The 20,058-nt window shown below is 36.3% G+C and overlaps 3 protein-coding genes across 4 annotated transcripts in view; 1 reads left to right on the forward strand and 2 right to left on the reverse strand.

Annotated features, from left to right (window-relative positions):
• The window catches only part of LOC114539088 (latent-transforming growth factor beta-binding protein 1-like), a 22,140-nt gene extending 18,355 nt beyond the window's left edge, over nt 1–3,785 (reverse strand). Inside the window, exon 1 of the mRNA XM_028559868.1 lies at nt 3,571–3,785. Within this exon, the coding sequence (XP_028415669.1) occupies nt 3,571–3,785 (215 nt within the window). The remainder of the gene's footprint in view (nt 1–3,570) is intronic.
• On the forward strand, nt 2,727–11,599 carry LOC114541752. Of its 2 annotated transcripts, XM_028561565.1 has the most exons (6): nt 2,733–2,785; nt 8,873–8,959; nt 9,157–9,291; nt 10,004–10,145; nt 10,289–10,518; nt 11,039–11,599. In XM_028561565.1, exons 3-6 carry the CDS (start codon nt 9,214–9,216, stop codon nt 11,408–11,410), a joined length of 822 nt encoding a protein of 273 aa, XP_028417366.1. In that variant the 5' UTR covers nt 2,733–2,785; nt 8,873–8,959; nt 9,157–9,213; the 3' UTR covers nt 11,411–11,599. The 2 variants fall into 2 exon arrangements, with proteins under 2 accessions (XP_028417361.1, XP_028417366.1); XM_028561560.1 differs by lacking the exon at nt 8,873–8,959 and having other exon boundaries at nt 2,727–2,785.
• Nucleotides 11,600–17,786: 6,187 nt separating this feature from the next.
• LOC114542258 lies at nt 17,787–19,026 on the reverse strand. Its single transcript, XM_028561935.1, has 2 exons — nt 18,838–19,026; nt 17,787–18,267 (listed from the first exon to the last, which is right to left on the reverse strand). The coding sequence occupies exons 1-2, from the start codon at nt 18,955–18,957 to the stop codon at nt 17,896–17,898; spliced, it is 492 nt and encodes a 163-aa protein (XP_028417736.1). The 5' UTR covers nt 18,958–19,026; the 3' UTR covers nt 17,787–17,895.
• Between the last annotated feature and the right edge of the window lie 1,032 nt (nt 19,027–20,058).

Here is a 20,058-nt window from a genome sequence, read left to right on the forward strand (position 1 = left end):
GGCTGGCCACTCAAACATTCTGAACGTTAAAATAAACTTCGAACATAGCGTATTCATTGATGTAATTCATCATTTCATCACTAAATGCAAGGGAAAATTGGGTAACGTGGGTGGCGAACGTAGTAATTATAGATTAACGTAATTCCATCACCGACAACTAAATTGTCCAAATTACGTAATTTTGATTGATAAACCGATAAATAATGGATAAAACGTTTATCTAAAAATTCAATGAATACTTGTCATTCTATTGGTGATGGGTTCCAATTAAAGATGCGGGAAGCATCTTGGCAGCGTCTTCAAATAATTTCGCATCAAATGTGGAATAAAGGCTTTCATCAGGAGATTCATTCTATTTATTGCAGAAGTCGGCTCCCTCTGGCGACTACATGCAGTGTTGACCACTTCATTTCTACATCAGTTATCAAACACATGTCTCTAACGGTTAAGAGACAGTTAAGAGACAGTTAAGAAGAGCAACATTGTTTGACTTGTTAACCTGAATGTGAGGTCTCACCATCCACAGTATAAGCAACCATGAGATTACATCATGAGAAACTGTCTCTGAAACGATCAGTTATAGACATTTTTTCATAAATTGTTTGAAGTTCTGATAAGATAAGTATGCATGAATCTGACCTAGCAATCTATAGCCATTGTCTGCATAGATTGTGATAATATCTGGCGACAACATAGAGAAATCAGCTGACAGCAATGCATCTTGGAAGGTTGTCAGCTATACATTGTTCGCTACTGGAACTTTGACAGTAAAACAACGTATTGATCTTATATAGAAAATAAACTACAGTTGTATGGATAATTGATAATCATGTTTCCGTGTTTACGAGTCTAACAGCACGAACATAAATAGCTACAAGTTTGGAAATTCAAAATATCTGCTTTAGGGAAATATATAAATGCAGTTACAACTGAACACATAACCGGGTTTAAACCTGGAACCTATGGTCAATAAATTTTTTTATAGCATAATCAAATGGTTGTTTCTAAATTATTAAAATAGCGAAGTTATGCTCAAGCTGAGTTCGGTATTTGTACTCTTGATGTATTTGTTGTTAAAAGGAATTAGCTATTTGTGTTAAAATACCACAACGAATATACTGTATAATATTCAGGAAAATTTCTGTTTAAGAAGGCAACTGAAGCAAGTGAGTGAAAACAAACCTTGAAATACTGTATACTGAGTCGATAGAGTTCCGGGTGACGACAGAAATGCGTCATGCACAAGTGCATGTAAGCTAGATATTATATAGTGAGCCTTGATCGAGAAAGTTCCTCATATTGTACTGGCGTGTATTGATAGAAAGCATATTAGTCAAAATGTGAAGTTATAAAGGGAAAAGTTTTACATTGTACAAATAAATTTAAACAATTCCTTCTAGAATCGTTACGTATTTAAAATGTTTGAGGTAAAAACTGGAGAAATCTCTGCAAAGCCGGTCAAAGTTTCATGAACTATTTTTACATGGCTTAACTATTACTTCTGCCGCCCCAATTTGCCCCTGTTATGAAATCCTTATAGATTTACTGGAATGCATGGAATGAGGTTGAAGCTTAAGTTTAGATCTGCTTTCATTAAAACTTCGGGTTGCTCGGTTTTATAATTTGCCATGTGTAATAGCGTCAAGTGGCATGCATGCGTGGGACAGATTTATCGCGTTTATCTTGAATCTACTAAAACATGAAAATTTGCAGAAACGTAATTGTATAATCTTTCGTGAATCGTGATGCTAAATTTTTGCCTTGGTAATAGACCACGGGTTGATAATTTAAAACGCCTGTTCTGGCGTTAACTCCACGTGTGCTAGTCTTTTCAATATATAAAGCTAGTTCATATCATTTTATTTTAGAATCGTGGCGAACCGAAATGTTGTTCGACATTCAGACAGCACATCGTATTTTAAAAAGTATAGAAGCTCAAAAATGTATTCCAATTGTAATTGCATGTTAATTCCTGAATTCAACTGATTGTTCATATGATAACATTTTTAATAAAGGTCTTTGATAAATTGTTTGAAGTTCTGATAAAATAATTATGCATGAATTTGATCTAGCAAGCGAGTTGCTCTCGTATGGTGATGTGTCTATATAGCTATTGTCTGCATAAATATTCATTCATATAACATCTAGCGACCACCGTAGGGAAATCAGCTGACAGCATAGCCTGTTCGAAGGTTTGTTTCAACTATACATTGTTCCCTACTGGAACTTTGAAAGTGAGACAACGTATTGATCTTATATAGAAAATAAACTAAAGTTGTATGGATAATTGATAATCATGTTTCAGAGATTACGAGTCTGACAGCACGAACATAAATAGCTACAAGTTTGGAAATTCGAAATATTATTGTGAAATATATATAACTGCATTTACAACTGAACCGGGTTTAAAGCTGGAGCCGACAGTCGATAAAATTTTTTATCGCAAAATCAAATGGTTGTTTCAAAATAATTAAAATAGCGAAATTATGCTCCAGCTCAAATTCTGTTTATAACTCTTAATGTATTTGTTGTTAAAACGAATTATAGCTATTTGTGTTAAAATACCACAACGAATATATATTATTCAGAAAAATTCCTAGCAACTGAAGGAAGAGAGTGAAAACAATACCTGGAAATATACTGAATAGATAAAGGTCAAGACAGGAAATTGCGTCATGCACAAATGTAAGCTATATATAGTCAGGCCTGATCGAGACAATTGCTCATTTTGTGCTGGCGTGTGTTGATAGAAAGAATATTTGTCAAAATCTGAAGTTATAAAAGGGTAAGTTCTTACAATGTACTAATAAATTTAAACAATTCCTTCTAGAGTCCTTACGTATTTATGATGTTTGACAAATGGGGTAAAAACTGGAGAAATCTCTGCAAAGTCAAAGTTCCATGAACTACTTTTATATGGCTTAACTATATTTCTGCCGCCCCAATTTGTCCCTATAGGTTTACTGGTAGGATGATTACTCCGGCGCGTGTGGTAGCCTTTTGAATAAATAAAGCTTCTGAACATAAACACTACAGTTCATATCATATTAATTTACAAGCGTGCACCAAATGTTGTTCGACATTCAGATAGCACATCGTACTTTAATAAGTATAGAAGCTCAAAAATGTATATGGGAGGGAGCAATATGGCAGCGTCTTCAAACAACTTAGCAAACAACTTAGCATTAAATGTGGTATAACAACTGTCTAAAAAAGACAAAATTAACACGTCGACGTTTCGACCTGAGAGCCTTCGTCAGGAAAGTTAGTATGAAAATAAATAGGGGAGAATACATGTTTTGTATGGGGGCAAAAACACGTGATAAAATTGGGCCAATAGAAAATAAAAAATCAAAACAAATTGGAATACATAACATTGCGAAAGAAACGGCTGATTGTGGGTCTAAAGGTAATGTTACACGGAACAATTTTCAACATCATCTCGCAACGCAATAATGTTGCGAAGAAATTAGCACATGTCAAACGAGAAAAATTTTCATGCAACATTGTTGCCTTAAAAATGACGATCTCAGGCTCTTCCACATTGCGAATAGTTCGGTCGCTGTATACTTGTACTCAAATGTTTCAACTAAACGAGTTGTAGCTTCCTCTTTTTCTTTTTTCCCATCTTTCCCAGGCTTGTTATCCCATAATGTGGGATTATTATTAAAAAACATTATTAAACGTAATTTATCACTATCGAAAAGCCCGCCAGCAGCAGATTTCTGAGGTGAAACATGATCGCAAATATTTGTTGTATCTTGACTCTCTTCGCTTTCCGCCATTTTGTTTATATTTCCCGCCACTTTCAAAGCTCAAACAAAGGTCTCTGGGTAAATTAAACAAAATTCCGAGCAACAATGTTGCATGGATTTGACGTCCGCTCATAAACTTTCAACATTGTTCCGCAACAATTTTGCTGTTGAAAATTGTCCACAAGCACCATGTTACACGCGTCAATTTTTCTCGCAACATTATTGCGTTGCGAGATGATGTTGAAAATTGTTCCGTGTAACATTACCTTAAGAATAGCCCGCAACGAGGGAAGCCTGATCAGCAACGAAAACATATTACAACCAGCTTTGATGTAAACAAAGAAATGGTAGTCATATTACTCTGGGTGAAGTAACTAAAATGAAAGGGAGTCTTTCATTTATGCCAGAGGGATGCAAAGTGCCAAGACTGTGGATTAGTCGCATTTCTTGTCGTTTACGGCTATCGTTATTACCGGAAATGGGAGAGAGGCTCTAATTTTCATGTCCGTGACACAGTGATTACCAGAGGTAAAGAGTCTGGCAACAGGCTTGGTGTTATCACCAAGGTAGCCCGCATGGCAGGCGATCCCTAACTTCGTGTTTCGCTATGTATTTTAGAAACTCTGTGCATTGACGGACGGGAATTGATGATCGACTCTCATGCAAGAGTACATAACATTATTCTAAATTTGTAACGTTCGGCATCTGGTCTTGGCGGAATTTATTGACGATTGCGTTCGCTCTGCTCTTATAAAACTAAATAATTCTCTAAAGTCGAAACGCGAACTGATTATCAAACACGAGCAAGAGATAGCGTTAAAAATTTACTGCTTGGGAAGCCTGTTTTAGCCGTTCTACCTATACTTTACGTGGCAAATATAAATATGAAAGCTGAGCGTAGTAGCGTTCTCGTTATTTTTTATCTTCAAGCTGTATTACTGTATAGGAGATCAAATTCTTCAAATAACCGAAATGCTTTCGATGGAAATGTTTCAGAAGTCGCCAAGTCTCTACCGCAATATATTTATACGATCGCAGATAGTGCATACCTATCTACATTGAGAATTTCTATCAACTATTGAGGCTTAGGATTCTCATAATTTATACTATTTTCAATGCCAGGCAAATTGACTGGGGAAAAAGAATTACTGATACACTCATATACTGTGTATTTATAAATATATAAATAATATATGATGTATACAAATTTTCCGACGATATAATATATGCAAGACAGAGTCAGACATATCTATTCTGTCGCCTCATACACAAACAACGACAGTGCATGCATTTATTCATTTATATTTTCAGCGCTGGCTCTTTTACCTCTTGTCCAGGTTTAAACGTTCTTTGGTGGTTCTTTTGAAATCTTAAATAATTATATTAATATATCGAAAAACCAGACTTCAATTCATAAACAAACTTACAGCCGAAAAATAATATATCGGCATGGTAGAAAACGCGGGTAGCGGACTACGGACTACGGATTACGGACTACGGATTACGGACTACGGATTACGGACTACGGATTACGGACTACGGATTACGGACTACGGATTACGGACTACGGATTACGGACTACGGATTACGGACTACGGATTAGGGACTACGGATTACGGACTACGGATTACGGACTACGGACTACGGATTACGGACTACGGATTACGGACTACGGATTACGGACTACGGACTACGGACTACGGATTACGGATTACGGATTACGGACTACGGATTACGGACTACGGATTACGGATTACGGACTACGGACTATGGACACAATCTTTAAAAAAATGCGAAGATGTTGCCTTCACTCAATAAAACATTTTGGCATTTTTTATATATTTTTTCAGGCTTTAGGTAAACAAAAGATTTTAGCAAAATTTCAGCATAGGAAACCATGCAGACAATTTGATAACATATATGGTGCTATTTTGTGAAAATTAATGACGTTAGTAATAACTAAGATCCGTAGTGACTATGTCACGCAGCTAGGAATTTTATGTTTTTTGTGCGCTTTTATAGGCAATTGCTTTCTCGGAGGTGCAAACTGTTATGCAAATTATTGATTTGGAGCGGTTTATTTGGGACTTCCTCGAGATAAGACACGATCGTTTTATGTATCAAACCACGTTTTAAACGATTTCAATTTGCACAGAGTCTTTATTCATTACTCTATGAAAGGCTATACAGCAACATTCAAATATGCAGTCGCCCATAAATATTTGCATGTAAACGTGAACGAGAATAAACGCAACACAATGTTCATGTAAATAAAATAAAAAACGGCGGAAAGCACATTCAACAAATTCCATATAGTTTTGCTATAATCCCATATCCCAGCTAGCACAATCACGTTGTATGAACGTTGTATTAGCGTTCGTCGAACGTTTGGATAACGTTATTTATTAATGTTGGGTAAACGTTTTTTTGTGAAATCGTAGGAACGTGGTATCAACGTTAGGATTAACGTTACAGCGCGACGTTAATACAACGTTCATACAACGTTCAACTCAATGTTCATATAACCTAATGTCCGACGTTAATGCAACGTTCAGCCAACGTTTGGCGCCAACGTTCGGCCAACATTAAGATAACGTTGGATATCAAGGTTGAGACAACGTGAATTGTTTCTGGGTATTTGAAAATTCCTGCAACTTCGTTTGCGAGATTGCGAATACAGATAACTTAGAGTCATCTGAGCCATTGTTCGCCAGCCTGTGAATACATGTAGATTTTATGTCATTGACATTGATTAAAACATTTCTAGCAAATTGACAAGACGGCTTCGACAAGTCGCGCTATAACGTTAATCCTAACGTTAATACTACGTTCCTACGAGTTCACAAAAAAACGTTATCCCAACGTTAATAAATAACGTTATCCAAACGTTCGACGAACGCTAATACAACGTTCATACAACGTGATTGTGCTAGCTGGGATATGGGATTATAGCAAAACTATATGGAATTTGTTGAATGTGCTTTCGCCGTTTTTTTATTTTATTTACATGAACATTGTGTTGCGTTTATTCTCGTTCACGTTTACATGCAAATATTTATGGGCGACTGCATATTTGAATGTTGCTGTATAGCCTTTCATAGAGTAATGAATAAAGACTCTGTGCAAATTGAAATCGTTTAAAACGTGGTTTGATACATAAAACGATCGTGTCTTATCTCGAGGAAGTCCCAAATAAACCGCTCCAAATCAATAATTTGCATAACAGTTTGCACCTCCGAGAAAGCAATTGCCTATAAAAGCGCACAAAAAACATAAAATTCCTAGCTGCGTGACATAGTCACTACGGATCTTAGTTATTACTAACGTCATTAATTTTCACAAAATAGCGCCATATATGTTATCAAATTGTCTGGTTACCTATGCTGAAATTTTGCTAAAATCTTTTGTTTACCTAAAGCCTGAAAAAATATATAAAAAATGCCAAAATGTTTTATTGAGTGAAGGCAACATCTTCGCATTTTTTTAAAGATTGTGTCCATAGTCCGTAGTCCGTAATCCGTAATCCGTAGTCCGTAATCCGTAGTCCGTAATCCGTAGTCCGTAGTCCGTAATCCGTAATCCGTAGTCCGTAATCCGTAGTCCGTAGTCCGTAGTCCGTAATCCGTAGTCCGTAATCCGTAGTCCGTAATCCGTAGTCCGTAATCCGTAGTCCGTAGTCCGCTACCCGCGTTTTCTACCATGCCGTTTTGTTATTATAATATTAACTGTTTGTGATTGGCTAATTGCGCTGGGACTGAAAAGGGGGCGGGTTAACAAAAAAACTTAGCCAAACCTGGCAGGAAGTCTTTCGTCGTCGTCGCCTTGCCCGATTTCAAGAACCGCCTGCCATGCAGGCTATCACCAAGCCTGTTGCCAGACACTTTACCTCTGGTAATCACTGTGTCACGGACATGAAAATTAGAGCCCTCTGTCCCATTTCCGGTAATAACGATAGCCGTTAACGACAAGAAATGCGACTCATTCACAGTCTTGGCACTCTCCATCCCGCTGGCATGAATAAAAGACTCTCTTTCATTTAAGCTACTTCACCCAGAGTAATATGACTCGCATTTCTTTGTTTACATCAAAGCTGGTTGTAATACGTTTTCGTTGCTGATCAGGCTTGCCTCATTGCGGGCTATTCTTAGACCCACAACCAGGCGTCTCTTTGCCACTGTAATGTGTTCCAATTTATTTTGATTTTTTGTTTTCTATTGGCCCAATTTTATCACGTGTTTTCACAGGTCAAAACGTCGATAAGTGTTTTGTCTTTTTTAGACAGTTATTATACCACATTTGATGCTATGTGTAATGTGTTTACGAATGTAGCTAAATGTTTCATACTCTCATTACTCTGTTAGTGCTTGATCGTATTCTTCTTCAATCGTGAAACAACTAAGGGACAAGTCGGCGCAAGGTTTTCGTTGGCGTGAATGATATCTAGACTCTTTGTGATGATCTATCTGAAAATTTTTCATTGTTCTTGCAATGCATGTTTACTTTCATATAATTTCTGCAGAAATCAAGCTAGTTTCAGCTCAAATATAGCAGTATTAATTTTGATTCGTATGGCGCATAATTGAGCGTCATGAAAAGTAAGACGCGGGCCAAGTGTCGGGTTTCTTCCACCTGCAACTTTTACAGCTGAACATCAGAACAAAAGTCCCGTACGTAACTATACTTTTCGGCAGGATGATAAAAAAAATAATGAAAGACAAGTGGGAATGTATGACCTGCGGAATTTACCAGAATTACAAAAATGGTAAAATCTTTGGTACAAGAGGGAGGATAAATTATAATAATTCTTATGTATAGCTGTACACTTAATATGCAAGCATATAATACAATACATAAGCAAAATAAATTTTATATGAATCGTGTTCAAATAGGCATGAAATTGCTCTACGTCACTCTTACGTATTCAAGAGCTTTAATCATACCCTTTTCCGCCAGTATAGTGGAACAGGTGGTGTAAAAACCAAATGTTCGATTTCTTGCATAACCATCTGGGGTATAATAGCGCTAAAGGCCAGGGGATCCCATGGCACAACCAGATTTCCGATTGTCATGCGTTCCATTAATTTTAAAAAAATTAAGTATTAATTTAACAATTTAAGAAAATATTTGTCTCTCCTGTAATTGGGTGTATGGAAAACATTTGGAAGCATTCATCCGTCTCTCGTACAAGCGGTATAGATATGGAGGTACAGCATCGAACGATTCTACGTTTCTACCGTTATTCAATTTATGAATCTAGCAATAATTTTTGAATATTTACGTAATATTCATGTACCTTATTGGGATATATAGAGAGAACCAGAGCATGCTTAGCAGATATTTTCAGTAGAAATAGATCTGAAAAAATAAGGTATTGTTAATAAATTCAACTTTTCCACTTCAGCTTTAGGTGACTGAGGAATCTTACTTGCGTTGGCTATATTGTTTATTCAGTACAAACATGAATTGCTTGAAGATTGGTGTCTTTGCTTGTATACTAATTCATGTTTCCTTAAATGAGGCGAAGGGTAGATGTGGGGTAAGTAAACCGCCGCGGGTCTGTATTTTCAATATGGCGAAGTCATTGGATTTAATTTGTTTCTCATATTTCTATCAACGAAAGCGGCATATATTATACATCTCATGCATGGCCATGAACTTTTAATTAACCATTTTGTGTACTAGCAAAATAATAATTATAATAATATAATCAGATATTCATATATAATTATCTAAGTCTTGTGCATGCATGTACAGCTGTAGCTGCCAGCAACTTGTACTGCAGTATTTATGAACAAAAAAATTAAATGCAAGGTATAAATGGTATAGTTTACTTTTAACTTGAGTAAGTGGCAGAATTGGCCAGAGAGAAGTCATGTATTTTGGGTTAACAGGCCAGACGTTAGAATAGAGTCTTACTTCGGCAAATAAAAGTTGATAATAATATTATGTGTTCAGGTTTAGAGCTAAAAAACCGCGTATAAAAATCGATCGTACAAAAGCAAGGCACTTTTCCAATATCGCTCCTCAGATCAAATTCGCCATTCCAAAGAAATTTGCTTATACAAAATGAAAGCGCTGTTGAACAGAATTCAGGCTCAAAATGAATATTATAATATGAAAGAATATGAAAGTATAATAATTTATAATTATTCGTGTCTCGATTTTGTATTTACAAAGCTTTTTGCAGATCATACAATTTTTGCATTAATATTTATCTGTGTATATCTCAGTCTCTCTTGTATTTGCAGACCCTTCAATCCTCTTTTGTCGAGAGATGTTCAGAAAATCAAGAAGGAACGTACAGAGTTGCTCTGCAGGTTTGCGATGGCAAGTACTGGCGTTCTAAGAAACGAAATTGCTCTCCTCAAACAGATATCGCTTCCAAATTAAGTATGTCATGCATATATATGCCTATCGCAGCATGGCGATTTTTTCCCGCTATTCACTAATTAATAATACAGTAATGGGATTAACGATACAGATCATAAAAAATTAAGACTCTAAAAATAATTTCGTACCAATTGTTTTTCAAGGTACAAGTTGTCTTGATATAAAAAAGAGAGGTTTGAGTGTCGGAGATGGAAAATATTTGATTGATCCGGACGGAGATGGCGCTGGTAAACAATTTCAAGTATACTGTGATATGACCTCGTTTGGTGGAGGATGGACAATGTGTTACACGACGGACAGTCATGTTAATATTAAAACTGAACTTCTCACCACACCTGCTCTTGGCTATCGTGCAGATTGTAATAATATACCGGTAAATTGACTTTTCTCGAATAAATCGGTGGAATTGTATCATGTCGAAATTGTCCTATATGACATACCTTTGAAGTAAAATGTGGTCAAATGAGGAGTATTTTATAAATTATTGCTCAAATGGCAATTTTTCTGAAACTAAAATACCTCCTCATTTTGCGGTACTAAAAATTCCGGCGGCTGATTGGTCGAGAGGAGTAAATTTGTTTCATTAATCGAACATCACTGGTACTATAATTAATCACGAATTGTACTCGCCATCGCATGATTACCAATAGCTATACTAATAGCCCAACTTCTGTTTGGATAATGTTTACGCTTGTAATTGTGCATACAATTCGTCAATTCCTCTGCATTTTACTGCCAAACGTAAAATTCAAAATTCATCCTTGTCTGCAGGAGTATAACAGATATGAAAATTTCATATCAAATTTATAAGTAATATATATGAATTTAAATAATATTAATTTTAGTACTTATTCAGAACAGTTAATGTAAAAGTAATTTCTTTCTGTTTTAAGTTCACTGAAGTCATATTTGTTGATGAAAAATCCAAACAAAAAGCAGCCTTTAAAAAAAGTGGTTCACCTGTGACATTCACTGGAAATTACGATAAGCGGGCAAATGCTTATGGCTTGTGGACGGCGCAAGGTGTGGCAACAACGCAGTACAAATACCAAATGTTGATATGTGACACAACGTTCTACAAGGGACTGCACTTCTCCGGGTTCACCAAAAACTGCTACAAACAGTGCAATAATTGGTGTAGTGACACAACCTCCGCCTACTTCCGCACATCTGCTGTCTCACACCAAAGTTACAAAGGTGTTGCATTCAACCAGAATGGTCACAAACCGTTGCCAAACCGCCTCATCAGTGCAGGAATTCGTTAACAAAATAATTCGAGCGGAATAATTGAAATGGAATTAAATTTGAATTTAATAAGCTTAATTACCTGATATAATTTGTAGTGTAAATTTGTGAACTGAGTATTTGAAGAAACTCGGTTTACTTGTTTTGTGTTTTTAACATTTCTAATACTTTTTGTCTTTGTATTAAATTCAGTATACTAACAAAAGTAATTTTTTTTTGGTTTTTCTGGAATAAATATTACATTTCATTACGTGAAAACAATTTTGTTTTACAAGAGTTGCGGATAGGGCTTGGGATAACTAGAGACCTTATTATAGACTCGCGGTTACTTTAATCGCCAAACTGTTAACAAATTGTTGCGTTTTAATTATATACTCTGCGACGATTTTCAGCTTGAACGTTTTTTATGAAACTCGTGATATTCATGCATATATCTCGTGATATCAATACATTTATCTCGTGATATCCATGCATTTATCTCGTGACATGCATACATTTATTTCGTGATATCCATGCATTTATCGTTTTGAGCTGCTTTCACAACCAATCTTGCATGATCAGTCCATAGACATTTCAATGGCGAAGAGTTTATCTCAGATAAAAATGCACTAAAGTCTAAAACATTGAAAATTTGTCCACAAAGCCATCGTTTTTGTGATGAAATTACATAATTATATATTATGAAGTCATTCGTTTACTTTCGAATAACTACAATCTTGTTGCCTTAAACAACGATTTTTTAGTGGATTTTTAATTTAAATAATGAAATTTTTTTTATTTTTTTACAATTCAACAGTGTGCGGAATCCTAGTCTTTGCTGCAATCTGATTGGCTGTAGCAACGGGCGGAATTTTACGATATCTGACCACGGTCCGGAATCCTTTTATGCTCGAGCGAAACCGAATTTGTCTTTTTTGTTTTTCTAAAAAGTTAATCGTAAATTTATTCACTTTTTATTTTAAAATATATGCATGACCAAATGAATATGACGATAAATTGAAGTGAATTATAAGAAATTAAACAAATAAGGTTTTGATTGCTTATGTTTTTGTCGCCATTGCGGAGTCTGACTATACACAATGCCAATGATATATAATACGACCGAACGCCGCTTTGTGTACAAAAATAAATACGGTATTTAACGTTTTGGTCGGCCGGGTAGAAAATATTTTTCTTTCCGGACCTCGCAGCCGGGTGAGTTTTTTCTTTAAAGACCGATCTTCACTAGGCATGTAAAGTTATTCGCGGGAAGAGAAGCGAAATTAAAAACGTATATCTGGTGAAGATTGGTAAGCGAAGTAATTGGTAAGCGAAGTAATTCCTCGCTTGAAAGTGCGATCAATTCCTACTTTTTATGAATGTCAATTCACTCTAATATATTATATATTATAAATTCACCCAGTAAAAACGAGCTTTTTTACGTACATCATCTCACCCACTCAACTTGCAAGCTCGCTGTGTTTAATTTCGTGCAATCACAATGCTTGACAGTTTATTACTCCGGCGCCAGCGACGGAGTTGAAAATTCGCCCCGGTTTTGTTTTGTTGTTGTTTTTTTTTTATTTTTCGTCGTCGCAAGTCTGAAATGGCGCGAAAAATTCTAGTATTTCGAAATGTGTATGTAACCGTATTTATCTACGTCCCAGTCTTTTCTCCCAAGAGTTGTGGTGTACAGCTTTGGCTAGTTTTCCGATGCGCGATTCGATTTCGCTCCCATGATACGGCTAGTCCTCCAAGAGGAACAAATAAACCGTTGTTTTCATGCTGTTCGATTAAGTTTAGATTGAATTGGGGTAAGAATATATTTAATACATGTAGATTCTGGTCCTACTTTAATAATATTTCGCCGTTTAACAAGATGATGTGGTCGTGTATTGCGAGCAAATGGCCTTTTTAAATTTTTTTATTTCCATCAGCGAAGCGGCTACATGGGTTTCTATGAAAACTAGCCACACCAGCTCTGGGTTCGCTCGAATCCAGAGCCAGCTCCGTTTTCGCGAACCCGGGTCCACGAACCCGGAGCTAAATATCCTGTCATTTTGTTGCTTGTACCCGCTTACTTCGGGGCTTTTTGTATATGTCCGTTTAGCTTAAACGGTGGATAAGTCAAAATTAAATAACACTCTTACAACTCTCCTCTATGGACTTGAATGAGTCAACTTAATTGAATATTATAAACTGAATGTGTATAGTTGTACACAGTACTTAGTAAAAACATTTATGTTCGCTTGTTGCATAAAACGGAAGACTTGCTTTCTATTTTGAACTTATCCACCGTTTAAGCTAAATGGGCACGATACATGCAACCAGCCCAATGCAGGTGTATTCTTCACCAGTTATTGATTTTGCCAAGTATATTCAATAATTCTCATGCTGATTTGCCTAACAATCTTTAATTTTAATTTACTCAGACCTTTCACTACATAAATTTCCTAAAGAATAAATTTATTCTTTTAGGCTATCCACCCATTCATTTTCGTCTATGCGGATAATTCGTGTTGATGAAGGATCCGTTTGTTTACCCGTGTTTATACACAGATGAACTATTAATCTTGCTTGCCCACTAGTTCGTCTAGCCTAATGATCCGTAGTATAAATTGGGCCAATCGTGCAAGCTTAAATTGATCACGAAATTTACAATCATTTACTGCAAGGTTTGTTTCCAAGGCTCAGCTTCAATGCCTTCCACAACTATTTTGCCTAACAAAAACTCATTTGGAAAGATCTCACCTGCATGTATTTTTGACTTCACCGACTATACGCTGCACGTTTTTTGACGCCGCTTTCCAGTGACCAAACGGTCCAAACCTGGGACATTTTGAGTCGTTCGCTGGGAAACTTTTCTTAAGATGCATAGGTTAAGTACCTACCACATTTTCCCTTGCCTTTGTTTCATTTGTCTTGCTCACAGAGGCTTAACTCTTTATTATTTTTTTTGTTTTCGCAAGCTTCTCTACGCGCATGCACATGTTGATTTGCTGCCCGTTTACCGTCGCTTCGAAGGAAGCCTTGCTCCTACTTTCTGACGGCCTATTTCTGTCGAGCGATGTTCGCGGCTTTTCCAATGCTGACTTTGAATGCTTCGAGCTGTAATTTTCCGACAAGGCTTTCTCTCGGATTCCAACAACAATAGAATCACGGATCAGAGTTCTTTGCGTAGAGCTGAAATCACAATGTTCCGCAAGATTAAACAAGTCTACATGTAGCTATCATAAATACGTCGAGGGTCTCCTCTTCCTACTGGCTTCGCAAATTGAACTTTTCTCGCTCAAAGATTACGTTTCTCTTAATGATGAAGAAATCTCCTAGTTTCTTTTTAAGTTCATTCAGTATGATCGTCCGCTTCGCTATCCATTGAATAAATGAGGGCATTAATCGGGTTTTCTTCGCTTTCCTTCTCAAGACCAGACGCTATTCTGAACCATGCAATCAATTTCAAGCAACATACTCTGCATTGAAAGAAAATATTTCCGGTGGTTGCACTTGTCCCGTAACAGAGCGACCAGGGTCTTGCAAGATGTTATTGGCGGTGTCTCTGACGAAAACTAGTAAAATCACTCGTTGTTAAAATTTGAAGGCCGTGTAAACGAATTTTAGCCCGTGGGGATTTAATGCAACTTATAAAATGCTAAATACGAAAAATTTGAAATTGTGAATATCATTATGATATAATTAAATTTAAATTAGCCTTGTTATTGCTTTGAAAGAAAATGGTACAGCTGACCGCCGAGCAACGAGTGTTTATTGTGATATTATCCCAACAGAGTGCTTAGGCATTCGAACTCTAACAATTACATTGTTATGGGTGATTTCAATAGTTTTCGGGGTTTTTTTTGAGACACCCTGTATATCATGCTCTAACCCTTACTCAATGTGCATATGTCATAACTTCAACAGGAATTCAGGACATACATAATATATACATAATCAGAATTATGCATGCTGATGTTAATATGCTAGAGCACAACAATTTGCTCTTAAACTAAGGAGTTCAATAAAAGTATTTACATGCATGCATCATGTTTAAGCAAACAGTTACAAACATGAGTAAGCAAATGGCTATCCACATCTTATCCCACAAACGCGTAACAAATGAAGGTGTCGAAAACCACGATAGCAAGTGCTACAACGCACTGTATTGCATGCGTAGGGGAATTGACTTGTAATCCTAGTTCTTCCCCTAGCCAAGTGTATAAAGTCTGAGCACAATCAACCACGGGCAGAGAAATGCGTATAGCATTCTTCGTAAGGCCTCAGTGCCTAAATATTATATTATTGTAAAAGCAAAAGTACTAAACAAAAGGAGTTAAAAGCCCCGTTTACACTACACTCAATTTATTGGTACGGCACGGCGAAAATGGGTACCTGTGCCCATTTTATCTATGCTCGGCCTTTGTTTTGGTATAGCCTGAACACAGACCACTAATAAAATAGGGTACGGGTACCAATTTTAGCCGTGCCGTGCCAATAAATCGAGTGTAGTGTAGACTGGCCTAAAGTTGAAGAGGCTTTGTGGAGTTGTGCTTATAGACATGCAGAGGTTAGCACAATAGGTTAGCACCAATTTCTCTTAAAGCCAAAGCATAAGAATTAACCAACTCACCCGGATGCTGTACACGTTGATGAAAATTATATCTCTGCTCAGTCGCTGTTAAGTTTCAAACAACACTTTTAAGCGTTCAGCCCATTGTTTTGCAAGGGTTTGATGCTTGCTCGACGTCTTCGCTTCAGCCATGTTAATACCACTTTCCCAACTGTACTGCAAACGCAGTTAACAAACGCCAATACAAACACACCAATTTTCCCGATATAAACACAGAATTCTGTCGCGGTGGGACCTCCAAAAATGTAACGAAGCACTCCCCTTAGATTAACTTCCTATTTATTACTTTGTTACAAGCTCACAAATATAACTTCAAACTACTTTCAAAACGTCGCCCTATCGTTGTTCTCACGTGTCTCTCCTATCTCTAATATTACATACTTCAAAAGGCACTAAAATATCATACTTCAAAACGACACTACTTCTCATACGAAAGAAAGCCCGTTTTTACTGGGGGAATTTATAAATGTATAATATATTAGAGTGAACTGACATTCATAAAAAGTACGATCACACTTTCAAGCGAGGAATTACTTCGCTTCATTAATTCGCTTACCAATTAATTCGCTTACCAATTACTTCGCTTACCAATTACTTCGCTTACCAATTACTTCGCTTACCATTTTTAATTTCGCTTCTCTTCCTGCGAAAAACTTTGAATGCCTAGTGGAGATCGGTCTTTAAAGAAAAGCTCACCCGGCTGCGAGGTCCGGATAGAAAAATATTTTCTACCAATCTACCCGGCCGACCAAAACGTTCAATAACGTATTTAATGATTTATTTTCTACAAAAATCGGCGTTCGGTCGTATTATCATTGGCATTGTGTAGTCAGACTCCGCAATGGCGACAAAAACAAAAGCAATCATTTGTTTAATTTCCTATAATTCACTTCAATTTATCGTCATAATCATTTGGTCATGCATATATTTCAAAATGAAAAAGTGAATAAATTTTTGAATAATTCTTTAGAAAAACAAAAAATACAAAATTAATACGGTTTCGCTCGAGCATAAAATAAAGGATTCCGGAACGTGATCAGATATCGCAAAATTCCGCCCGATGCTACAGCCAATCAGATTGCAGCAATGACTAGGATTCTGTCCGCTGTTGAATTTTAAAAAAATAAAAAAAATATTTTCATTATTTGAATTAAAAATGCACTAATAAGTTGTCGTTGAAGGCAACAAGATTGTAGTTATTCGAAAGTATACATAATTTCATCACAGTAACGATGGCTTTTTAACAAATTTTCAATGTTTTAGTGCATTTTTATCTGGGATAAACTATTCGCCATTAGATTTTCTACGGACTATATAATCATGCAATATTAGTTTTGAAAAGAGCTCAAAACGATATATACATGGATATCACGAGATAAATGCGTGCATATCACGAGATAAATGCATGTATATCTCAAGAGGAAAATACATGGATATCACGAGATAAATGGATGGATATCCGGAGATAAATGCATTGATATCACGAGATAAATGCATGGATATCACGAGATTCATGAAAAACGTTTAAGCTGAACATCGTTGCAGAGTATATAGTTAAAACGCAACAATTTGTTAGCTGTTTGGTGTTTAAAGTAAACACGAGTCTAATAACGTCTCTAGTTATCCGAAGCGCTATGCACAACACAGACTTGTAAAACAAAATTGTTTTCACGTAATGTACTGTAATATTTATTCGAGAAAAACCTAACAAAAATTACTTTTGTTAGTCTACCGAATTTAATACAAAGACAAAAAGTATAAAAAATATTCTAAACACAAAATAATCAACCGAGTTTCTTCAAATACTCAGTTCACAAATTTACACTACAAATTATATCAGGTAATTAAGCTTATTAAATTCAAATTCAATTCCATTTCAATTAGTCCGGTCGAATTATCATGTTAACGAATTCCTGCACTGATGAGGCGGTTTGGCAACGGTTTGTGACCATTCTGGTTGAATGCAACACCTTTGTAACCTTTGTCCGAGACAGCAGATGTGCGGAAGTAGGCAGAGGTTGAGTCACTGCACCATTGATGGCACCGTTTGTAGCAGTTTTTAGTGAACCCGGAGACGTGCAGTCCCTTGTAGAACGATGCGTCACATATCAACATTTGGTATTTGTACTGCGTTGTGGCCACACCTTGCGCCGTCCACAAGCCATAAGCATTTGCCTGCTTATCGTAATTTCCAGTGAATGTCACAGGTGAACCACTTTTTTTAAAGGCTGCTTTTTGTTTGGATTTTTCATCAACAAATATCACTTCGGTGAACTGAAAACAGAAGAAAATTACTTTTACATTAACTGTTCTGCTTAATTACTAAAATTAATTATTATTTAAATTCATATATATTACTTATAAATTTGATATGAAATTTTCATATCTGTTATACTCCCGCAGACCGCAGAACAGTATCACGTGCGCAAGTGTGCACAAAGATGAATTTAAAAAAATATTCTGTGTAAAGAATATTACGTTTGGCAGTAAAATGCAGAGGAATTGACGAATTGTATGCAGAAGCGTAAACATTATCCAAACAGAAGTTGGCCTATTAGTATAGCTATTGGTAATCATGCGATGGCGAGTACAATTTGTGATTAATAGTACCAGTACTAGTGATGTTCGATTAATGAAACAAATTTACTCCTCTCGACCAATCAGCAACCAGAATTATTAGTACGCTAATAATGAATTTCTATCGCCAAGCTTCGGAAAATTGCCATTGAAGCAATAATTTATGAATACTCCTCATTTGACCACATTTTACTTCAAAGGTATGTCATATAGGACAATTTCGACATGATACAATTCGACCGTTTTATTCGAGTACAGTCAATTTACCGGTATATTATTACAATCTGCACGATAGCCAAGGGCAGGTGTGGTGACAAGTTCAGTTTTGATATTAACATGACTGTCCGTCGTGTAACACATTGTCCATCCTCCACCGAACGAGCTCATATCACAGTACACATAAAATGGTTTACCAGCCCCATCTCCGTCCGGGTCAATCAAATATTCTCCATCTCCGCGACTCAAACCTCTCTTTTTTATATCAAGACAACTCATACCTTGAAAAATTTGCGGAGATTATTACAATAGCCTTAATTTTCTATGATCTATAGTCTTAATCTCATGGCTGAATTATTAATTAGTGAATAACGAGAAAAAATCCCAATGCTGCGATAGGCCTATGCATGACATACTTAATTTTCAAGCGATACCTATTTGAGGAGAGCAATTTCCTTTCTCAGAACGCCAGTACTTGCCATCACAAAACTGCAGAGCAGCTCGGTACGTTCCTTTTTGATTTTCTTAACATTTCTGGACTAAGGAGGATTGAAGGATCTGCAAATACAAGAGAGACAGAGATATAAATACAGATATACAGTATATATATTAATGTAAGAATTGGATCTGCAAAAATCTCTGTGAATACCAAATCGAATGATTATATTAAACTTTCATGATAATTATAATGTTCATTTTGAGCCTGAATTCTGTCACCAGCGCTTCCATTTTGTATAAGGAAATTTCTTTGGAATCTGATCTGAGAAGCGAGAAAAGATTATTGTATTTTTTTTAAATCAACTATGTTCAAAGTCTTCTAAGGCTCCGTCTTTATACTGTACTTGACCCCTTTATTCGACGCATTACCAGAAATTTGGGACAAGATGGCGTCTTGCGTTCGGATAAAAACAAACATGGCGGCCAAATTTCATGCGAAACAATATGGCTTAATTACAAAACTTTAAATTACGCTTCCTATCTATGTGTGTTTTTTTTGGTTCGGAGTTCGAATTCCGTAAATCGCTCAGAAACGAAGAGCTATAACAAAAAATATTCACTCACTAGCAAATCCTCTAGGTTCCTGAGTGCGATTTATATACAAGTCCAATTTGAATGATTCGGCTATAGTATAAACCATAGTAATATCGGTAAACATGCTCTACAATCTGGTCAAATACACCACTTTCCTTTTGAACGATGCAAAGTTCGGAGTTGGAAATGTCTTTGGTTGTGATATAGCTACCGATATAACTCATAAATATCTTCGTATTT

Source organism: Dendronephthya gigantea, unplaced genomic scaffold, assembly GCF_004324835.1.
Source record: "Dendronephthya gigantea isolate DGI-Jeju-01 unplaced genomic scaffold, DenGig_1.0 000003F, whole genome shotgun sequence".
Taxonomy (NCBI): Eukaryota; Metazoa; Cnidaria; class Anthozoa; order Malacalcyonacea; family Nephtheidae; genus Dendronephthya; species Dendronephthya gigantea.

Coding starts and splice junctions, on each gene's coding strand:
- LOC114541752 (XM_028561560.1), top strand. CDS start 9,214: ATGAATTGCTTGAAGATTGGTGTCTTTGCTTGTATACTAATTCATGTT. Junction 9,292..10,003: donor AGGCGAAGGGTAGATGTGGG/GTAAGTAAACCG, acceptor TTGTATTTGCAG/ACCCTTCAATCCTCTTTTGT. Junction 10,519..11,038: donor CAGATTGTAATAATATACCG/GTAAATTGACTT, acceptor TTCTGTTTTAAG/TTCACTGAAGTCATATTTGT.
- LOC114542258 (XM_028561935.1), bottom strand. CDS start 18,957: ATGAGCTCGTTCGGTGGAGGATGGACAATGTGTTACACGACGGACAGT. Junction 18,268..18,837: donor CAGATTGTAATAATATACCG/GTAAATTGACTG, acceptor TTCTGTTTTCAG/TTCACCGAAGTGATATTTGT.